Consider the following 20,816-nt stretch of genomic DNA (forward strand, 5'->3'; position numbering starts at 1 on the left):
TGACACTAAGTTTTCGTGGAGTAGACCAACCAAGATAAGAAATAAATAACACTTAGCCTAAATTGTAGTGCTAATGTCGGGCCAGTGCGATGGTGCAGAGGGTAAATAAAGGTGCCTGCCGCCGAGCCTGACAGCTGGATGTCCGTCCCCTGGACCCCTGGCAGTAGCAGGACAGGACAGATGCCCACCAGCCATCCTCTGACCTCCACATATGTGCCATCGCGCACACACCACAGACAAATGAAATGTAACTTTAAAGATTTCTAAAAGGTTTGTGGTCATGAAAATGTCAAAATTTATTCAGGTTCATGAGAAGGAGGCGTATATTTTCAAATAAAATACTTCCAAAGTAAAAAAAAAAAAATTGATGGAGCTTATTCTTACAATTAAGTATAATCAAAACTTAAATCGTACTTAAATATTTTCTGGGATGGTACAGAAACTTGAAAGATAGAAAAAGGAAGCATATCTCTGTTTTTGTAGTCTTTGCTTAGCAAAAGGATACAAAGAGACTTTATCTGCTGCTCAGATGTAAATTGAAGAACTCACTTAATTACAAATGGCTGTTGTCTTAAAGAAGTTGTGTGTTCCATGATAGATTTACACACTGACAGATGCAGCTCTGGACTCAGGCTCTTGTCCTGTTCTGTTGTGTCTTAGGTTTTCCGGTCGCTGTGATGAAGCACCGTGACCAAAAAGCAGGTTGGGGAGGAAGAGGTTTATTTGGCTTACACTTCCGCATTGCTGTTCATCACTGAAGGAAGTCAGGGCAGGAACTTAAACGGCAGGAACCTGGAGGCAGGAGCTGATGCAGAGGTCATGGAGGGGTGCTGCTTACTGGCTTGCTCCACATGGCTTGCCCAGCCTGCTTTCTTATAGAACCCAGGACCACCAGCCCAGAGATGGCCCCACCCATCATGGGCTGGGCCCTCCCCCATTGATCACTAATTGAGAAAACGCCTTACAGCAGGATCTCATGTAGGCATTTCCTCAGCTGAGGCTCCTTCCTGTGATGACTCTGTGTCAAACTGACACACAAAACCAGCCAGCACATGTTATCATAGAACTATTTTTCCTCATGATATTAAGTCTCCTTTAAAGACTTGAATGTATTTAAAGATGTGCGTCTCCATGAACACAGTGGTAATCTCTTGAGAACCTGCTGTCTGCTGGTGCTGCCATGCTGGTGGTGTCCACAGAGTTGTGGAACTGGGACATTCAGGAGCCATCATGAAATCTGCCGTCACTCATCCCCACCCAGTTCATTCTTACCGCATCTCTCCTCTGCCCCTGGCCCTGAGTCTCACCCTGACTCTTGAAGCATCCTCCTGACTACACTGGGGCGTCCACTGCTCCATCCCCTACAGGGCAGCTGTCACGATTGTTTTTAATACCATTATGTTGTTGGGCCTCAAATGATGCATTTCAAATGAAACTGCCATCATCCGCTGGCTACACCTGCGACACACTTTGCTACCTCTGTAGCTTTGGAAAGAGCACTGTTCTTTAGGACCGCTCTTACAAGCCTTAATAAAGCAGAAGGTGTCTCTCTTGTGTTAGTAGACAGAGCAGGGTCTGGTGTGGTCGGATTTTAGCTCTCAGAGCACTAGACCACCATCTGTGCATCTCCAGCATCCTAATTGAGTTTCCAGTTCATGGTCTACAGTTCCTGCGCTGACTAGCCATCACGTCTGTGTTCCAGACCGGAAGGAAGTAGAAGGAAGGATACATGCTCACCGGGGAGAGCCTAGCCAGAGGCTGCAGGTTTAACTTCCTTGAAATCTAGGGTATGGTTGTTGAGGGGCAATGGGTGTGCATTGAGAGAACCACTTATAAAAAAATTCCTGTTATAAGAAGTAAACCTTCGTATCACAAATGGGAATTTAAAAAAAAAAAAAATGTCTGCAATGGAAAGAATTAACAAATAACACCTGGGCTTTCTCTCCGACTTTGGAGGCAGAGAGTCAAAGAGGTAGATGAGATCATTGATGGTAGCTGCCTCTGGAAGGCAGGAGCGGGCCAAGGGAAGCTGAGCACTGCTGCCTGACTTCCCGTGAAGAACAGCGTGTATACTTTGATAAAGAGCCTTAACGCCTCAGCTGAGGCCAGACCTGTGACTCTTTATCATCAGGACCACAGGCGTTGTCTTGTTGTCCCGCTTTGTCTGCTGTGTTTGCGTGTTTGGTATCTGCAGAGATGAAGATATGCCTGTGCATACTGTCTGAGGATCAGGCTCGAGACATTTGGCCTCAGGTAGTTCATTTCCCCACTTTTTCGATTGTTAAATTTAAAAATGTCGATGAGAAATGAAATATCTCTGAGCCAGCTGGTTTACAAGCAGGTCTGAGGGAATGGGCAGCAGCATTCAGCACTTAAAGCCCTTCCCATCCATGGGTGCTTTGCGGAGGAAGAAACCACACAGTCTAGGAACAGACTGCCTAATCGAAATAGGACACAAGGGCCCAGAACAGGGGGAAGAGGGAAATGCAACCTGGGGCCATGAAATCCAAGAAGCTTAAGAAATAATTCTGTGCTCATCAGAAAAGAACCAAACAAAAGATTACCTGGTTTTCATGAGGAGTGAGTGCATTAGGTCTTCTTAGAACTGCCAGGCAGTGGGACCGGGACCCATCCTTGAAGCATGAGCTGGCTTTTTGGAACCTAGGGCCTATGCTGAGACACTTTGCTCAGCCTTGGTGCAGGGAGGAGGGGACTGGACCTGCCTCAACTGAATCTACCAGACTGTGCTGACTCCCCAGGGGAGTCCTTGCCTTGGAGGAGGGGCGTGGATTGTGGGGGAAGGCTGGGGGGTGGGAGGAGGGAAGACAGGGGAATCTGTGGCTGATATGTAAAATTAAATTAATTATAAAATAAAAATATTTTTTAAAAAAAAAACTGTGAGGCATAAGAGATTTTGTTTGTTAACTGTTTAAGACAAAAGGGGCTGAGGATCGAGAAGCCAGGATCCAAAGAGGAAAACAGTCACCGGACTTGAATTCAGTCACTGTATTCTCGCAATATGGTCATGTCATTATCTGGCATTACTTAATTGAGGCGGCAGTGGGAATAAGGGAGAGTGGAAGGGCCACGGCTTAAGTGGATTGCCAGCAGGTGCGTGAGGTGGGTGGCGATGAAGCCCATGAAGGACCTGACTCTGGAAGAAGCTCTTGACGTTGATCACTTGTGAAAAGGAGATTTTTTTTCCTCCCCACCTACGTGGTTCTGTACACTTGTCTACAGACCTTGAGCAGCATCGTTCCATCTGCTCATCAACTTTGGAATTACTAACACCGTGCCACTTTGAAAGAGCAGACAAGGTTATTAACTTTGGCAGGAAATGAAAATTTGGCCTTAATATACATGTGAAATTGAATTGTCTGTAACACAAAGCTTTGGAGATTACCCATGCAAAATGAGGAAAGTATCTGAATTTAAAATTGTCCTCAGTACAGTGAAAAGTAATTCTGCAGACTGCATTTTTACTGCACTGAAATCCATGAAGAGATTGGCTCTATTAATTTAGATTTAAACATAGGCTGTGTGTCTTCTAAAAATGGTAAATGAGATGGAAAATGTACTTTACAGGGAAAAAATGTTTCTGGAAATGCTTTAGGCAGGCAGACTCCCTTGGCTGTGTCTCTGACTGCTTCCCACTGAGCCGGCTTCAGAGGGGAGCTGTCTCCTGTGACAAGCACTCAGAATAAGGACACACAGACACTGCCTCAGTTACTCGGTAGGCTTTAGGGGAAGACAGGAGCAAGGCCGGTGGGGACCACAACAAAGTCACTGGCACCTCTTACGTCAGTCTCCAAAGTAGCATGGTAGCAGAGGAGGCAGCCCTTGGCAGGAAAAAAGTATTAGAAGACTTGAGTGTATTTTCGCAAACGTCCAGTGCCTGCCTGCAAGGAAACCAGAGTGTAGGATTTGATGATACAAACTAGCTTCTCACACACACACAAAAAATTACTTTTTGTTTAAAGAGAAGTTAGCTTTTTCATCCCTTGCTCTGAATTGCTTTATGTCACAATAATAATATATCTTGTTCATCATTAAGTTCTGTTCATTAAGAAGCTATCGACCAAAAACGATTAGTGATGGTCATTGTGTCTGTGTATGTGTCTCTCTCTTGGACAAGTCTTAAAAAGTCTTTATTACTTAATAGAATTTTAACAGTGAGGAACACAAAGACAACCGATTCCCTCTGCCTTTCTCTTAGAGCTGATTCATAGTAAGCAGCTGGGGCTAGAAAGAAAGGCACCTAACTTGCAGATGATTTCACATAGCTTATCACATTCCACCCAGAAGAGCGGGTCCCACCGGATGAACACAGTGAGTTGCCCGTCCTCACCTCTCCTCTCCCTCCTTGTGTTCCAGGCATTGCTGTGCTCTACTTACACCTCTATGATGTGTTTGGGGACCCTGCCTACCTGCAGATGGCCCATGGCTATGTAAAGCAAAGTCTCAACTGTTTGAGCAGGCGCTCCATCACCTTCCTGTGCGGCGATGCAGGTCCCCTGGCTGTGGCTGCTGTGCTGTATCACAAGATGAACAGTGAGAAGCAGGCAGAGGATTGCATCACACGGTAATCATGTTGCTTTGTGAGGATTGCTACTGAGACATCATTAGGATGCTGCACATGCTCATAAAAGAACACTCTACTGAGTTTACTTTTCTCTCAGCAAATGAATCTTCCTCCTGCGTTTGGTCAGTTCTCTTATTCCTGTTATAGTTAAAGAACAGCCTTGTCATCCCTATCTTAGTACAAGATAGAAGACACTGGCATGGTCCAGATCAAGAATCAATTCCCTGGGATCAGAGCCTTGATCGTGGGATGATTGATTCATCGTGCTCCCCAGAATCAGCATTTGAAAAAGGGAAGTGGGTCTCTTCTTATAAGCCAGGGACCAAAAACTAATTCCAGACTGCTATTCTAGCTGGATTGGGTGTACATCTATAATTCCAGCACTCAGAAAGCTAAGGCAGGAAGATCCTGAATTCAAGGCCAGCCTAGGCTACATACTGAGACCATCTAAAATCCAATAAGGATGAGGATGATGATGATGACTGCCTTCCTTGGGAGTAATAACATACAAAGCTAGATTATCATTTTGAATATAACTCATAGCGAACTATGTGCTAGTAACTTTTAAAGAATTGTTAAACTTTTCTACAAATAGACAGCATCTATTGTCTTTGTAAAAGTTACTGAGCACTCTTTGAACTCTCGAGAAGTTTGACTGGCATGCAGGTCCAGATGGGCAGGACTCTTGGGCTCTCACTGAGCAAGTGAATGTCAGCAGGCAGTGTCTCACTCTAGTAGTGTGATCATCCCAGAGTCAGCTGCGGTTTGTATAGCCCCACTATTCTTCCTTATAGTTGCTGCTAGAAATGCATACTTGCCAATTTGTTTGTTGAGGAATCTCTTCATTAATATATTCTGTCCTTCCATATCACTGGGTTTACATCCATAGACTCAGCCTACCATGGATTAGAAGTGTTGGGCAACAAGTTTATGTTGTTATTCCCTAGACAGTGTGACTCTTTACAGAGTACCTTAGGTATAACAGAGATGCTTCAGAGTAGAAGTGAACATGTCCATGGGTTGTAGACTAGTCCCCCATTTTATGTGAAAGATGTGCGTGTCAGTATATTTTAGTGTCTTTCGGGGTGACAGAACCAATCTCCTGGATGCCTAGCAATAACTATATATAGTTTATCAACTGTGTGTATAGTTTATCAACAGGCCTTTTGAACTGTTCAAGTTACAGCTGTTCTACAAAAAAGAAATTATTCATACCTGTGTTACTTAATGTATATATATAACATCTATATATATACATTATAAATATAAAAGAAATCTCTCCAAATTTTGTCCCATACAATGATACTTTCTCATTATAACAATTTTTTTCTTGAAATTATAACCACAGTAGGGAAGCCAAAGAATCTTTTGCTCTACTATAACATTATATGAATTGATATAAGAAATCATTTTCTGCATTGACATTTTTAATACCTAATTGTACTTATAGCTATCAGAAGCCACAAATAATATAGTCCAACTTCAAATGAAGAGTCACATTATCTAGTTATGTATAGAAAAAAAAGCTATAGCAGAGAATCATTTAATATAAAACTACACAAGATTTAGAGAAATCTCAAGCTAGATCCCAGCTAAAAGCTTTCTCCATAGGGGCTGGAGAGATGGCTCAACAGTTAAGAGCACCGGATGCTCTTCCAGAGGTCCTGAGTTCAATTCTCAGCACCCACGTGGCAGCTCAAGACTGTCTGTAATTCTTATTTCAGGTGATCCAATGCCCTCATACAGACATGCATGTAGTAAAACACCAATGTACATAACATAAAAATAAATTATTTAGAAAAAGATTATTGGCTACTACTGTTCTTTAAAAAAAAAAAAAAGCTAGTCCTCATAGTGCTGGAAGATGCTGTACGGGCTGCTAGAGAAATGACATTGTAGTCATACTCAGCTGTGAGCCCTGCGTGTTGTACTACTGTCCTACAGAACAGGACATACAGAATTGGTACAATACATGACCAATAGGGTTATCCAACTGTTTCCCGATTGATTTGAGACCTCCCCACCAGGAGGCGGGTTATGTCTGGTACTGGAAGCCTGGTCAGAAGTCCATGGCTGAGGAGGTCATATGCCCTTTTGGGGAAACTTGGCTAAAAGGACACGATGCCCCGCCAACTGCCTTCTCAATATTTATGGTCATGCCCACAGATCAGTGCTATTGTCAGGCTAGTCAGAGGAAGGAGCTTCTTTTTGCACTGGATGGCTGGCAGTTTCTTTAGAGACTCAAAACTGATCTATGCATTGAAAATATGTTCCTGTTGAGCATTGAGCCCCAAATGGGGCATCATATCGCCCTTCCAATCTCAGAGATTCCCAAGAGAGCAGGAAAGAGCGGGATTCTGCCCAGTGGGTGTGAAGGGCTATTGCTCTCCTGACCTCTCAGCAGCAGTGATTGCCTACAAGAGACCTACAGGACATCAGTCAGGCATGTCAGCTTCCCTTAGTGGAGGGGGAGGAGTCACAGGCCCTACTGGCCTGAGCATCTTCTCAGCGCTCAGTGGCCACTGAGAGCAGGGGGCAGTTTTTCGGTGGTAAAGCAACTAAAATGCCCATGCATTTGTGATGACCCACGCCCACATTCCTGAGGGTAACCTTCATTAAACTGATGGGTTCACAAAAATAAAATAGGAATTTGAAAAAACTGTCACTAGAGGGCTAGATGGTACAAAGCAATAATTTCCCTAAAAGTTGAAGTAACATGTGTTCCTCCCTTGGCAGTTACTGATGTATGACCAGCCAGTGCACTGTGGTTGGACGCTCACTTAAGTCTGAAACACGGAAACTGCCTTTCTTATGTCTTAGTTTTTGCACAGCCAGTTTAAAGCCGTCAGGCATGTGAGGTCCTGAGATAGAATTCTTCAGTATCACTCTGAATTACCATCAAATGACGTCATAGCAGTTCTAGTATGTCACACTCAAGGTCATCTTCCCAAAATACAGTGGCCAAGTAGGGATCTGCTTTGTGAAGAATTTTAATGGGTGGAAACAAGGTGTTGAAACAGATTGGAGTTTGTGCTCAATACTGGTTACACAAAATGAAACGCACACCTCTCCTGTCTTCAGGAGCTCACGTGTAGGGGAAGATCCCCAGCTCTAGGCTGCAGCGTTTTGTTTACAGTAATATACAGACAGCCTCAGATGAGTAAACTGAGATGTGCTTGTTATTTATTTGATAGCTTGGTTATAAACATCTTTTGTGATGTTTTCAAAATTTTATGACATTTCAAGAACATTTTATTTATGGCCAGCAAACTTGTTATGTACAGTTAATACAGAATGTGAGATCAGGCATTGTGGCTCCCATTCATAATCCCTAGCACTTGGAAGGTTGAAAGTTCAAGGCCACTCTGGGCCACATAGTAAGTTCCAGGCTAGCCTGGTCTAGGGTGTAAGATTGTCTCAAAAGAAGAAGTTGTGTGTGTGTCTGTGTGTGTGTCTGTGTGTCTGTGTGTGGTTGTACCTATACTCAAATGTGTATAACGATATGACTGTGCAAGTCATTGTGGCCACAGCTCTGACTGCCCAGCTTCTTGATTTCATGATCCTATCTGGAACTGTACTGCTGGCTTCACTTTCTCCATCTCTTCCCTCTTAGTGGTAAAATTCCTTCAGTCCAGTGTCATTTTATATCGTCAGGTATTGAATCGGTGTGCTTGCTGATTTGGCTTGTTAATGAGCCATCTGCCTAGTGTCACGTCCTCTGGGGGTGTCACACACCCATTTCCTTCAGCAATGTCTTTGCTGTGTTCCACTGGCTGCCCCAGCCAGTTTACCTTTCCAGCGTTTTCTGGGTGTAATGGGCTCTCAAAATCAGAATTTTGAGTTTGAAAGGGCAAACATGCCTTTAATATAAAAAAGTAATGTTTAGACAAAGAAACTGGACTCCCAAGAAATCAGTTTCGTTGGGTTTAGTTCTTAAACTTGCCCCTGAGGATCTTTGGCTCCCAGAAGTAGATGGACCCAGCGAGACGTTTTCAGGATGGAGAGGACTTGCACTGTACCAATGGAGGATGGAAGTCTCTAACTTCCCACAAGGAGCTGAGGGCTTGGAGGGGGTGAATGAGAATCAGTAAATACAAGCGGTCATGCTGTATTGCAGATGGCCTGGGTGAGTGACAGCACCTCTCACTGGTTCTCTGCTGTCTGGTAAATACCCTGTGGAAGTCCAGTCTGCACAGAGCTCTCGGTGTCATAGTACGAGTAGAGAGCATCGCCTGTTTCCCAGTTAGGTCACCGGCCTGACAGATCATAGTTCGCTGAGCCCGGGACTTAGGATGGTCAGGAGACACACACACACACACACACACACACACACACACACACACACACACACACACACATTATGACAGATCATAGTACACTGAGCCCGGGACTTAGGATGGTCAGGAGCCGAGAACGTGATGTGTGTTGTAGAAAAGCTCAGTGACACCCTGGGGAAGTGCCACTAGGTGCCCAGCAGGACCATCTTGTCTGAGAGTCTTCTTCCTCCAATGGCATTCACTGACTTGCTGGTCTCGTCTAAAAACTGGTTTAATATCAGCTTATCCAAACAAATAACCAGAGCCACTGAGATACACTTGTGGACTTGAGAGTTTCCAAAAAGACATACGATAACGGTTGCAATTTTCAGATGCCCTCATTATTTTATCTTAAGAAGGTAGCATGTGAAGCACACAGCTTCGAGCCCTACCTTTAGTAATCAAAACCAACTAATAAGTGCTGATAATTCGCAATCAGATCCAGAAAAGAACTGCACCACGTCCCTTATTACCCTAAACACTGCCGTTAGGAGCTGGTGGCCCTGAACTGGATGCTGTCTGTAAACATTTAAACCGTCTTCCTATCTGCTGTGACCAGCCCTAGTGCAAATGAATTTGGTTTCAAAATGTTAATTGTATATCGCCACCTAGTGGTAGTGTAGGTGAGAACACTGGCATTTTTGTAATTCAGTAGTTGTTGAACTTCTAGTAGGATCATCATTGGAGTGAAGGCAGTAATCGTTCATCATAATACTTCCTGGGGCAGAAATGACACTGAAGTTTTCCTTTTTGAATAGTTTCTTCAGTCCCTTTGCAAAAGTAAATCAAGTTCGTTTTTATTTCCAAAGTCTATAGGGTTGTTGCATTTGTGTTAGAAGTTGATCAAGTACTCGGATCTGACCTTGAGGCACATGTTCTGGCCATTACAGCAGCTGGGTTTGTATGTAGCAGACAGATTTGTTTTCTTGGCTCCAGTGTTATTCGGATACAAGTTCTGTCAGGAGGGGAAAAAAAAATACAGTTTTCTTAGCAAATGCTTTTAAGCTCTTTTGAGATGAGGGGCTGGCGATCTCCTCTGCCTCAGGCCATGTAGATTGCCCTCCCAGATGTTCCCTCCCAGGAGCTCTGTGAGCTCTGAGGAAGGCCTCTGTGTGAGTCTGTAAACTTGTTTTAAAGGCAGAGTCTTGTGTACCCTCAATGACCGTGAACTGATCCTGTCTCTACGCCCTGGTGCTGAGCTTGTGCTGAGCATGTGCCAGCTTGCTCAGCTTCTGTGAAGCTGCTTAGTACCTGAGGAGCCTTGCATTGCCTGGACACTGAGTGTATGTCATAATAGGACAAGAATCTATAGAGCATCCTTTGTAGAATCATTTTGGAAAATGATTTAGAGTAAATGTGCCAGTCATTTGTGTTACAGGCCTGCAAAGATAAATACTGAAAAACTCCTGGAATTAAAATTGTTGGATTACAAGGCACATAAGACACCTTAGACAGATTCCTCTAGAAATAGCTTACCCTCCCCCAAAAACTAAAACATAATATACATACATACATACATATCCCATACAGCCTCACCAATGCCAGTATTTTTGTAATATTAACCTTATTCAGTAGCCCAAAAATTCTATGATTGTTATTCTTTTAGTTTGTTACTAACAGGTTTGACCTTGACCACACATAAACGCTGCCGTTTGTATTTTCTTTTGAGTATAAGAAAAATTGGAGACTGGGGATGTAACCTGGGATGAGCACTTGACCATTATGCCCAAGACACTGAGTTCATCCCCAGCACTGCAACAGTAAGTGTGGAGGCCCACAAAGGTTTCCTAGTAAGATCTGTGTAGCTAGAGTTTTCTCCAGTCCTATGAAGCCCCATGGACCCCACAACTACTTATAAGATAATCACTCAGAAGCTCATATTAATTAAACTGCTCGGCCATTAGCTCAGGCCTACCATTGTCTAGCTCTTACTCTTATACTCAGCCCATTTCTGTTCATCTATATATCGCCACATGTTCCATGGCTTTACCTGCTGCCTTTGCATGCTGCTCCCTTGACAGCAGGCTGGTGTCTCCTCCCACTCCACCTTCCTGTTCTCCCAATTCTCCTCTCTGTTAGTCCCGCCTGACTACTGGCCAATCAGTGTTTTATTTATCAATCAGTCATCCACAGCAGATCTGAGCTTGCGTTTACCCAGCAGGACTGCAGTAGAGGATTGCTTGACCACATGCATGGTTACCAGGTAAATGGAAGGGTTTGCACTTGGCCAAGCTAGGGGGAGGTCTTTTGCTCCACCCCTTGGCATTCCTATAAAAAGCCCTTTAGAAGAAACAGAAGGGGCTGATGGATAAGGATCAAGGCCCTCCTGAGGCTGTCCTGTGTTTCTGTTTCTCTCACCTCTGTCCTTCTATCTAAATATTTCTCACTCCTCCCTCCTCAAGAGTACCCTAGGGAAAAAGTGGGTGCAGGCCTCCACACAAATAACATGAGGGGGCTGGAAGGATGAGAATCAAAACAACAGAACTCCTGTCTACAACTCAGACAGCCCCACTAGCATTGAGCAAAGCTTAAACAGTATTACAGTACATTACAAGAAACTTCTGTATTACAGAAACTTTTGGCCATGGTGACCCTGCCAGTTTATTTCCTATAATTGTAAAAAGGAGTAAAGAGAACATAGGACTAGCATCTATATAGTTTGCTAATTTAAGGTGCATCAATTACTTGGAACATGCCATTCTTTCAGAGTCCCCTTTTTTGTACCAAGGAGCAAGTGCTCATAAAAAAAAAAAAAATCCTTTCTACCAGAAGTGGAGAGATGAGTCAGTGGTTAAGAGCAAAGCGAGAACTCATTGTTCTTCTCATTGCTCTTACATAGGACCTGGGTTCAATTCCCAGCAATTCCCAGCATTCACATGGTGGTTCACGATCTCCAAGACTCTAGTTCCAGGGGATCCCATACCTTCTCTGACCAGTGTAAGCACTAGGCACATGTGTGGTGCACATGCATAATTCAAGTGAAACACTTATAAAATGAATAAAGCTAATTAAAATTTTTTGCTTAATTTTTAAAAACAAGAATCCTTTATACCTTTCCTGGGCCTTTGCTCCATGTCTGTCAGCTGTTTTAGTCACAAAATCATTTCATTCTGATCACAAGAACAAGTCCTTTTCAGTATAGGACCAGTGTTCCTCTTCCCTCCCAGCACAGGATAGAAGTGGTAGAAGAGGGAAGGAGAGGAGTATTTCCTTTCTCACAAATGCTCTGCCTGCCTAGCTATAGCCACTTACGTATGTACTGGTGTGTGTCTGGCCCGGTGGGAGCAGTTATCAAGGATCCGTGTGCCTGGGTTTCTTGTCTCCATCTGGGGAAATATTGGTAGCTTCCAGAGGCTGTGGCTGTAGACGACCTCACCTGTACCCTAACTCCTGACTATGTGAAAATAAAAGCCTGGGCAAGGGCCTCGTTCTACGACATGGACAAATACTTAGTAAGAAGAAGAGCACATGATAGTTTGACAGCCTGCTCTTGTAGCTCCGAGAAAGCCACGGTGTCCTCGAGACACGTGTGAAAGGATAAGGAAGGCTGCACACACACACAGGCCCACACCTCAACCTTGTCAGCTCATTCCCGAGACGGCCATCGCCTCCCACTCGTTACTGCGCTTACTGACCAGCTCGGGCTGTGGATTTTGGTAGAAAGTGTGGAGTCCCCTGTCTGTTGACTCCTGGTTACAATATTCCAAATACAACCATTCACCCCGTGTGACTTGTAATGCTCCAGACTTGTTGGAATACTTGTGTGAATTCAAGTTAGGCACACACACTAAGCTGACGATCCGAAGTTGAGTTTCCCCCCAACAACAAATAAGAGAATTTTAAAATCAGGACTCATTTGTAGAGATGAGACCTGGAATAGCAAAGTAGAAATGTCATGCTTAGTATATCATAAAATATCAGGTATCAGCCGGGCGGTGGTGGCGCACACCTTTAATCCCAGCACTCGGGAGGCAGAGGCAGGCGGATCTCTGTGAGTTCGAGGCCAGCCTGTGCTACCAAGTGAGTTCCAGGGAAGGCGCAAAGCTACACAGAGAAACCCTGTCTCGAAAAACCAAAAAAAAAAAAAAAAAAAAAATCAGGTATCATTTGATTTTTCCAGAAAAGCCCTGGGTTTTTCATACTAATATTATTTTGTTAAGTTTTAACAAAAATTTCAAGTGTTTTAATAACTTAAATGGGATCACATTGAAATTCATAGACTAATTTCAAGAAAGTTGAGTTATATTTTCAAAACTCCGTGTGATTAAAAATCCTAAAGCAGCCAGCCAGTGGTGGTGCGCACCTTCAGTCCTAGCACTGGGGAGGCAGGGGCAGGTGGAGCTCTGTGAGGCCAGCCTGGTCTACAGAACAAGGTCCAGGACAGCCAGGGCTACACAGAGAAACCTGTCTCAAAAAAAAAAGGTTCGTTCTCAGAGTTGAGGCTACCTAATCTGTGGAGTCTTCCAAGCTTAGCTCCTCTGCGGTCTTCCCCTACTTCCTGGTTGCCTGGGGTACGGTTGCCCAGCTGTCCATGTTTCCTCACTGAGCCTGCTTCCGGGCTAAGCACACAGAAGTCAGAGGTAAAGTAGGGTTTACCCTTCTCCTGGAACCACAGGGCCGCTCGTCTCCGAGGAAGGTTCTCTCCCTCAGAGTTGGGGCTCCTGTGAGTTCCCGCTGCTGTTCCTTCTGCTGGAGGTATAAGATGCCTGTTGCCAGGCCACCAGACAGCCAGGGAGAGAAACAGGCCTTACCCACTCTAGTCCTTTATTACGGACCTTCCTTTCCTGTTCCACAAGCTCCTTGTGGGCGCACTGTCAGCCTGCTGCTACCCATTCTGTGTGTTTGACGGCACTGAGTTCAGGCCAAGGGAATATTGGAAGGGGAAATACACCTCCAGTCTGTTATTCCAGATTCCGCCCCACCTATCTGCTGCTATTTCCTTTTCAAAGTCTTGCTGCTACTTAACTGGAAACAGAACCCATAAGAACTTTGAGAAGCTGCGCCGAGTCCATCAGTAAGAACCTAATAAATGACTGTGTGCAACGTCTAAAGAATGAGACCGGTCTGTGTGTGCTTGATGGGGAAGGACTCTGAAGGGTGTGGCAGAACACTGCTGGGTTAAATTCATATTTATGCATACATGTATGTGTGCTTATATGTACACAAATCTAGAGACACACTCACATACAGACACAACTTGGTAGTCAAGATTGTTTCTAACAATCAGAGCTCAAGCGAGGACTTGGTGCCATTTGCATGTTATCTTGCGGCAGATCAGGCTGCGGTGATGAGTGGGATGCGCCAAACATGTCATTGAAGCCAATGGCTCTCTAAGTGTCAGTCAGTCCAGCTAAATGCGGTGGTGGCAGCCATCTCCAGCTCCTCTGATCCCCACTGCTTAAGTTATGTTTTACCACTTCCATTGAACGGGCCTCATCTTTAAACTGTGGTTTTAGGTATGTATGTGTATGGGTCGCGGTGTATATATATTTCAGCGGACCACTTTATATGCTAACGTCTGATCCCTGTAGGTTGATCATAGACACGTGTTTCTGTTCCTAGGCTCATTCACCTAAATAAGATTGATCCCCATGCACCAAATGAAATGCTCTATGGCCGCATAGGCTACATCTTTGCTCTGCTTTTTGTCAATAAGAACTTTGGAGAGGAGAAGATTCCTCAAAGCCATATTCAGCAGGTAATACAGTTTTGTGGGTTTTAGGAGTGTTTTTTAGGCATCTGTTTACATGCTCTGTCTCTCCAGTTAGCACATCCCAGGTAGAAAGACCACATGTTTTGATCTCTGTGGATCAGACACAGAGAGCCTGCAGCTTCACACTCAGTCTGCGGGAAGCCCTGTCAGGAGCAGTAGGAGTCAGCAGGCTGTCCTGCTCCATTTGGTAGTTCAGAAGCCCTTCTGGGGGAGATGGAGTGCAGATCTCATCTCTCAGATGCAGGTATCTCCTTCAGTGCCTAGAGGCTTTCTTTTAGAAGACATGTAGGTTCTTAAAAGTGCTAATAGAAAGACTTGAGGATCCTCCTGAACCGTCTTCTAGGCAGAATACATCCACACTTCTCAGAAGGGAGCTGTGTCCTTCCCAGTGCAAGATGATGTCTTACTCCCTACCAGTAATCAGTACTTCTTAACAAAAAGTTCCTTGCCTCCACCAAGAACACTTTTCGTCTAATCATCTTGTTGTTTTGCTTGGCTTTCTCTCTGTAGATTGGTGAAGCAATCTTAAATTCTGGGGAGAACCTAGCTAGAAAGAGAAAGTTCACAGCAAAGTCTCCACTGATGTATGAGTGGTACCAGGAATATTACGTGGGAGCTGCTCATGGCCTGGCGGGAATCTATTACTACCTAATGCAGGTAAGGGATGCTTGCAGTGAGACCATCAGATGATAGATACCCACACGTGTGCTGGCTTCCCTTCTGTGGTCACCATGTCACCTGACCTCAGCAAAGGTGCTGCAGCCCTGGTGCATCTTCAGGTCTGAAAGCAGAAAGACTCCATCCTGGGGATGGTGCGCGGGTTCCAGGTGAACATGTACCCACAGAGTGCCCCTGGAGCAGTATCTCAGCCGCTAATTCTATGGGAAGTGCTGTTCTCTCTCGGAAAATGCCTTGAATTACATGGATCATTCCCTGTTACTATAAAGAACAACCCAATGAAACAAATTCCAGGAGTAAAAACAAATCTATAAAAACAAATGAGCACACGCTGCCTAAGGCTCACCAAGGGAGTAAAGCCAAGAAGACTTTCCAGTAAATTTTTGTCTGACTTGCCTGAAAAGTAGCAGAATGTGCTATGCCCAGTAGTTCTTAGGTTCTGACAGTACTGGGAGGCATCAGTCAAAGTGAGAGAGACTGAAGACAAATAGAACTCGAGAGGCCAGAAAGATAACTCAGAGCGTGCCATTTTAAGGGAACATCTGGCGATTGCAAATGAGAAAATGGATTCTTCATGGCAGCAGAGGCACGTGTCTCCCTGTGACAAAGTGCAGTCACATAAAGGAAGGTGCTGCACTCCTGCATCCAGCATGCATGCATGGGTGGACACGTTACCATCTGGCTGGAAGAAGGTAAAACCAGTGGCATACCTGCCCTCAACCCATGATTGCTTTTAAATAGAGTCACAGTTTGGGAGCAGTGATTGGAGGCCAACCTGTGTTTGTTTATTTATTCATTTATTTATTTATTCATTCATTCATCCATCCATCCATCCACTCTGTTTTCCATTACAAGTTGTATAATTAGCATTTTTGACAACCAAGATTTAAATTCCCTTTTCTGGAATGCTCTCTCAGCTTCTCTTACTTCTAGAACTACATGTAGATTCTCAAAAAGCTTTCATGAAAGAAAGGTTGTGTCTTCTGACATTCCAGGTGAGTTAAAATCGTACATGTCAGTGAATGGGTGGCCTTGTTGACCTGTCATTAAATCTGATAGTCAGGAGATATCTGCCCTGCCTCTTTTTGTTAGCTCTAATAAGAAATCTGAAAACCACAGTATTGATTTTTCAATTTCCAGGCTGTTATCTGTTTGAAAAGATGAAATTTTTAGTAATGAAAATCCATTCGTGAATGTGCCTAGATAACAACATAAAATTGGACAATATTACTTCTGGGCCACGTTGGATAATTCCTGGAGAGTGACTTACTCAGCTTTTAATTCTTTCTATTGAATAATATGTTTTATGTACAGTACTGTTTTTACGTGTCTTGAAGAACACAGAATCCTGAGAACACACTACACACGTCCTTCCCAGAACCACCTCTGGACTATGTACCCCATGGCCTTGCACCCCTTGCCCCACACACCCTACCCCCAGCTGGAAGGCAGTACGTTGAATGTATCTTTTAAAGAATGAGCAAGGCATTGAATTAAGAGCAGGATCAGAAAGAGAAATGACAAAATTATATCCCAAATGACAGCCGTGTGCCCTGACTCACTGTGCCGTATAAATCTATGCCTTCTCGTAGCAGAATAATCCATGAACAAGTCATTTTCAACTGGTGTTGAGCCACGCCGCAGTTCTGCCTCGGGTCTCACGTCTCCCAGCCCCGTGCCCTTCCCCGCTGCGGATAGCACCCACCGCCTCTCTTTCGGAAAGTGGGAGCCGAGTTTGGCAGTCAGTGCATCTCTGCACTTGACGGACATCTGTTTTACTCTTGTTTGAAAGCACTGACTTAGGAAAAATACTCGTGAATGTGTCCAACAGACATTGGAAATAATACGTACAGAAGGCCTTGAGACTTAATTAACAGCTCAGTTGTAGTTTGTTCCATTATTCAAAAAATTGGAAAACAGCAATATCCAGCGGATGAAAAAATTAGAAGATGGCCGGGCGGTGGTGGCGCACGCCTTTAATCCCAGCACTCGGGAGGCAGAGGCAGGCGGATCTCTGGGAGTTCGAGGCCAGCCTGGGCTACCGAGTGAGTTCCAGGAAAAGGCGCAAAGCTACACAGAGAAACCCTCTCTCGAAAAACAAAAACAAAAAAAAAAACAAAAAAACAAAAAAAAAACAAAAAAAGAAAAAATTAGAAGATGTAAAGCCTTTTAATGACTTAGAATTTCCTATTAGTTGTGATTTTTTTTTTTCTAGTTTAAAAGTCATTTTGAGTTCTAGGAATGTCTTTTTCTTCATCAGAACTGACAATCTGTTTCTCATTTTTAGCCTAGCCTTCAGGTGAGCCAAGCAAAGTTACATGGTTTGGTGAAGCCCAGTGTCGACTTTGTCTGCCAGCTGAAGTTCCCTTCTGGCAATTTCCCTCCGTGTTTGGATGACACCAGAGACCTGCTTGTCCACTGGTGCCATGGTGCCCCTGGTGTCATCTACATGCTCATCCAGGCCTACAAGGTATCTCATGTTTTCTTACTTCACTGAAAGTAAAACACATAGCAAACGCTTCCGTAACTTAACACTATTCTCCTAATGGTTAAAGGAGTATGAACCAACTGCTAACTATAAGGTCATTGTGCTGAATGGGTGAGCATCCATCCTCCCAGTCCTTCCCACCTTAGTGGGTACCATCTCATAGCACTTCACTGGCAGAGTAACCGAGGTGATAACGGCAGTGGCAGAGCCCAGATAAATACTCCAGAAGCATGACCAAAAGCAGAATCCTTATACATTGCTGCAGGAATGTGAAATGGTACAGCTGCTGGGCAGACAGATTGCTGGTCCTTTAAAAATCAAGCACTTAACATATAACCTAGCAATTCCACTTCTAGGCTTATGCCCCCCCCCAAAAAAAATAAATGAAATAATTCAAAGAGATAGATGCACATGACTGTTGATAACGGCTCCACTCAAAAGCCAGAACGTGAATAATACCAAAACGTCAGTTATCCATCAATAGATGAATGTATAGATAAAATACAGTGTGTGTATGTGGTAGAACAGTATCCAGTCATAAAAGGGAGTGAAATATATACTATAATACTCATAACTTGGAAAAGATGCTAAACAAAATAAATAGACACCCAGAAATGCAATCAAAAGAGGAAATTACACTTATATGAAATAATGGCTAGTAGGAGGTGTCTAGAGTAGGCATATTTATGGAGACAGAAACTAGAGGATATCAGGGCCAGGAAGTAGAGAGCAGGGAAGGAGGGCCTATTGCTCGATGTGCAGTGATGAAAATAGAAGTGATATGTGCACAATCTCATGATGATAATGATGCCACTGAATTGTGTGCATAGAAAAGCAGTCGTGGTGCTGAGGAGGTGGAGACAAAGAGATGCCCAGGGATCACTGGCCAGCTAGTATTCCTAATCCTTGAGCTCCAGGGTGAGTAGGAAACCCTATCTCAAAAATACGGTGGAGAGCAACTAGAGAACACATCTGACTTGGACTTTGGCCTCCGTAGGTATCCACACACATATGCCCTCATATAACACACACATGCACACAAAAATACAATAGCTCATGGATTCTTCCCCAGTGTGTAACGACACTCTGATGGTGAAGGGTGTCATAGTTACTCAGCAGCTGTTGTGTGTTCTTTGGACAGGAATTGGTAATGAGAACAAGTGGCCAGTTCAGTACTGTGCTGCATCAGTCACACACACACAGACACACACACACACACAGACACACACACACACACACACACACACACACACACACACACACACATTTATAAAGCTTAGAAAAGAAAACACAAAAGATCAAACCCAGTTATTTTTAAAAAGCAAACCAGTTATCTTAGTTTCCTTTTCTGTCATTGTGAGAAAACAGACTAAAGAAGCTTGGAGTAGGGGAGGGTTTGTGGCTGATAGGTTAGTCTAACATGACGGGAAGCCAAGGTAGGAACCTGGAGGCAGGAACTGACGCAGACTCCATGGAGGGATGCTGTTTAATAGTTCCCTTCCCCACCATGCTCAGCCCGCTGTCTTACACAACCCGGGACTACGTGCCAGGATGGCACCACCCACAGTGAACTGGGCCCTCCCCCACCAATCAGCAGTCAAGGAAACACCCTGCAGACATGGCCACCAGCCCAGTCTGATGGGACAGTTCCCCAGTTGAGATTCCCTCTTCCTGGGTGTGCCTAGGCTTGTGTCAAGTTGACAAATAACTATGATACACATCAATGTTAAGAATTCATCATTGGCAGTACCCACATTCTGTCGCTGCGTTCCTTATCTCTTCTTGCCATACCTCCTCCTCTTCTTCCCCACCTTGCCTTTTCTTCAGAAAGGGCTGCCTGGAGGATTCTCCCTTATGCCCCAGATGATGGGACTCATGTATGTCCCCTGACCTTGCAGGTGTTCAAAGAGGAACAGTACCTCTCTGCTGCCTACCAGTGTGCTGACGTGGTCTGGCAGTATGGACTGCTGAAGAAGGGCTATGGGCTGTGCCATGGTGCTGCAGGGAATGCCTATGCCTTCCTGGCGCTCTACAACCTCACACAAGATGTAAAGTACCTGTACAGGGCCTGTAAGGTAGGTGGTGTCAGGCTGTGCGTGGGGAAGCAGCTTCTTGGGAGGTTGAAGGGGCTCAGGTCTATCCGAGTCTGTTGATTTATAATACGTCCATGAGCTTAGAGTTGACAAACATGTTCTTTAAGAAGAACCTTCAGGAACCATTCAGTTACATTAACGTTCCTCTGAAGGGTAGATTCTGCTTGGTCATTGTGGGAGTAGAAGCTGAAAGATGGAGGGGCGTTTTGTTCTTTGACACCATTGGCTGGCAGCCTGTGGCTCGCACTGCTCACTGAACTCCTCCCAAGCCAGGTACCTGCCTTCAGACAACACTTTCTCAAAAGTAACTCTTCGTCTCTGACTTGTGGTTTGGGAATTTATCCAAGTAACACAGAATTTTCACAAGTTTCTCGGGTCTCTGAAGAAATAACTACAGTCATTGAACTTGGTCTCCTTTTCAGTTTGCTGAGTGGTGCTTGGATTATGGAGAGCATGGATGCAGGACACCGGACACCCCCTACTCCCTCTTTGAAGGTATCTTTCACACGTGACTTACACCATCAACTACTACTCTGCTCAGTGATAATGTGTTTGGATTCCAGTTGAAGCAGCCAACAGGTTTTTACAGCCCATTGAACATATACTTCCTGTTTCCTCAAATGTCAGGTCAGTTAGCAAGGCCGGGGGTAGAGCCCACTTGTTAGTAGAGCGCTTGCTTAGTGTAAATGAAGCCTGAGTTCCGTCCTTCACACTGCATGGACGGCCATGTTGGCACACACCTGAAATGTCGGCTGTAATCTCAGCACTCGGGATGGAGACCGTTGAGGCAGGAGATCAGCAGTTCAAGATCATCATCAGTCATTTACCATTTGGAAACCCATATTAAAAAAAAAAAGTAAATTAGTAGGCATACTACCACCAGACTTTAATATTCATAGCTGTAATGGTGACCACCATTTATGGAGCCAGGAGCCACATGCTGAGT

The 20,816-nt window shown here is 44.4% G+C and overlaps 1 protein-coding gene across 1 annotated transcript in view; it reads left to right on the forward strand.

Annotated features, from left to right (window-relative positions):
• Nucleotides 1-20,816, forward strand: part of Lancl1 (LanC like glutathione S-transferase 1) — a 34,703-nt gene that overhangs the window by 13,406 nt on the left and 481 nt on the right. The window contains exons 3-8 of the mRNA XM_006974962.4: nucleotides 4,375-4,582; nucleotides 14,461-14,596; nucleotides 15,122-15,268; nucleotides 17,577-17,759; nucleotides 19,676-19,852; nucleotides 20,293-20,365. Of these exons, the coding sequence (XP_006975024.1) occupies nucleotides 4,375-4,582; nucleotides 14,461-14,596; nucleotides 15,122-15,268; nucleotides 17,577-17,759; nucleotides 19,676-19,852; nucleotides 20,293-20,365 (924 nt within the window). The remainder of the gene's footprint in view (nucleotides 1-4,374; nucleotides 4,583-14,460; nucleotides 14,597-15,121; nucleotides 15,269-17,576; nucleotides 17,760-19,675; nucleotides 19,853-20,292; nucleotides 20,366-20,816) is intronic.

Source organism: Peromyscus maniculatus, chromosome 13, assembly GCF_049852395.1.
Source record: "Peromyscus maniculatus bairdii isolate BWxNUB_F1_BW_parent chromosome 13, HU_Pman_BW_mat_3.1, whole genome shotgun sequence".
NCBI lineage: Eukaryota > Metazoa > Chordata > Mammalia > Rodentia > Cricetidae > Peromyscus > Peromyscus maniculatus.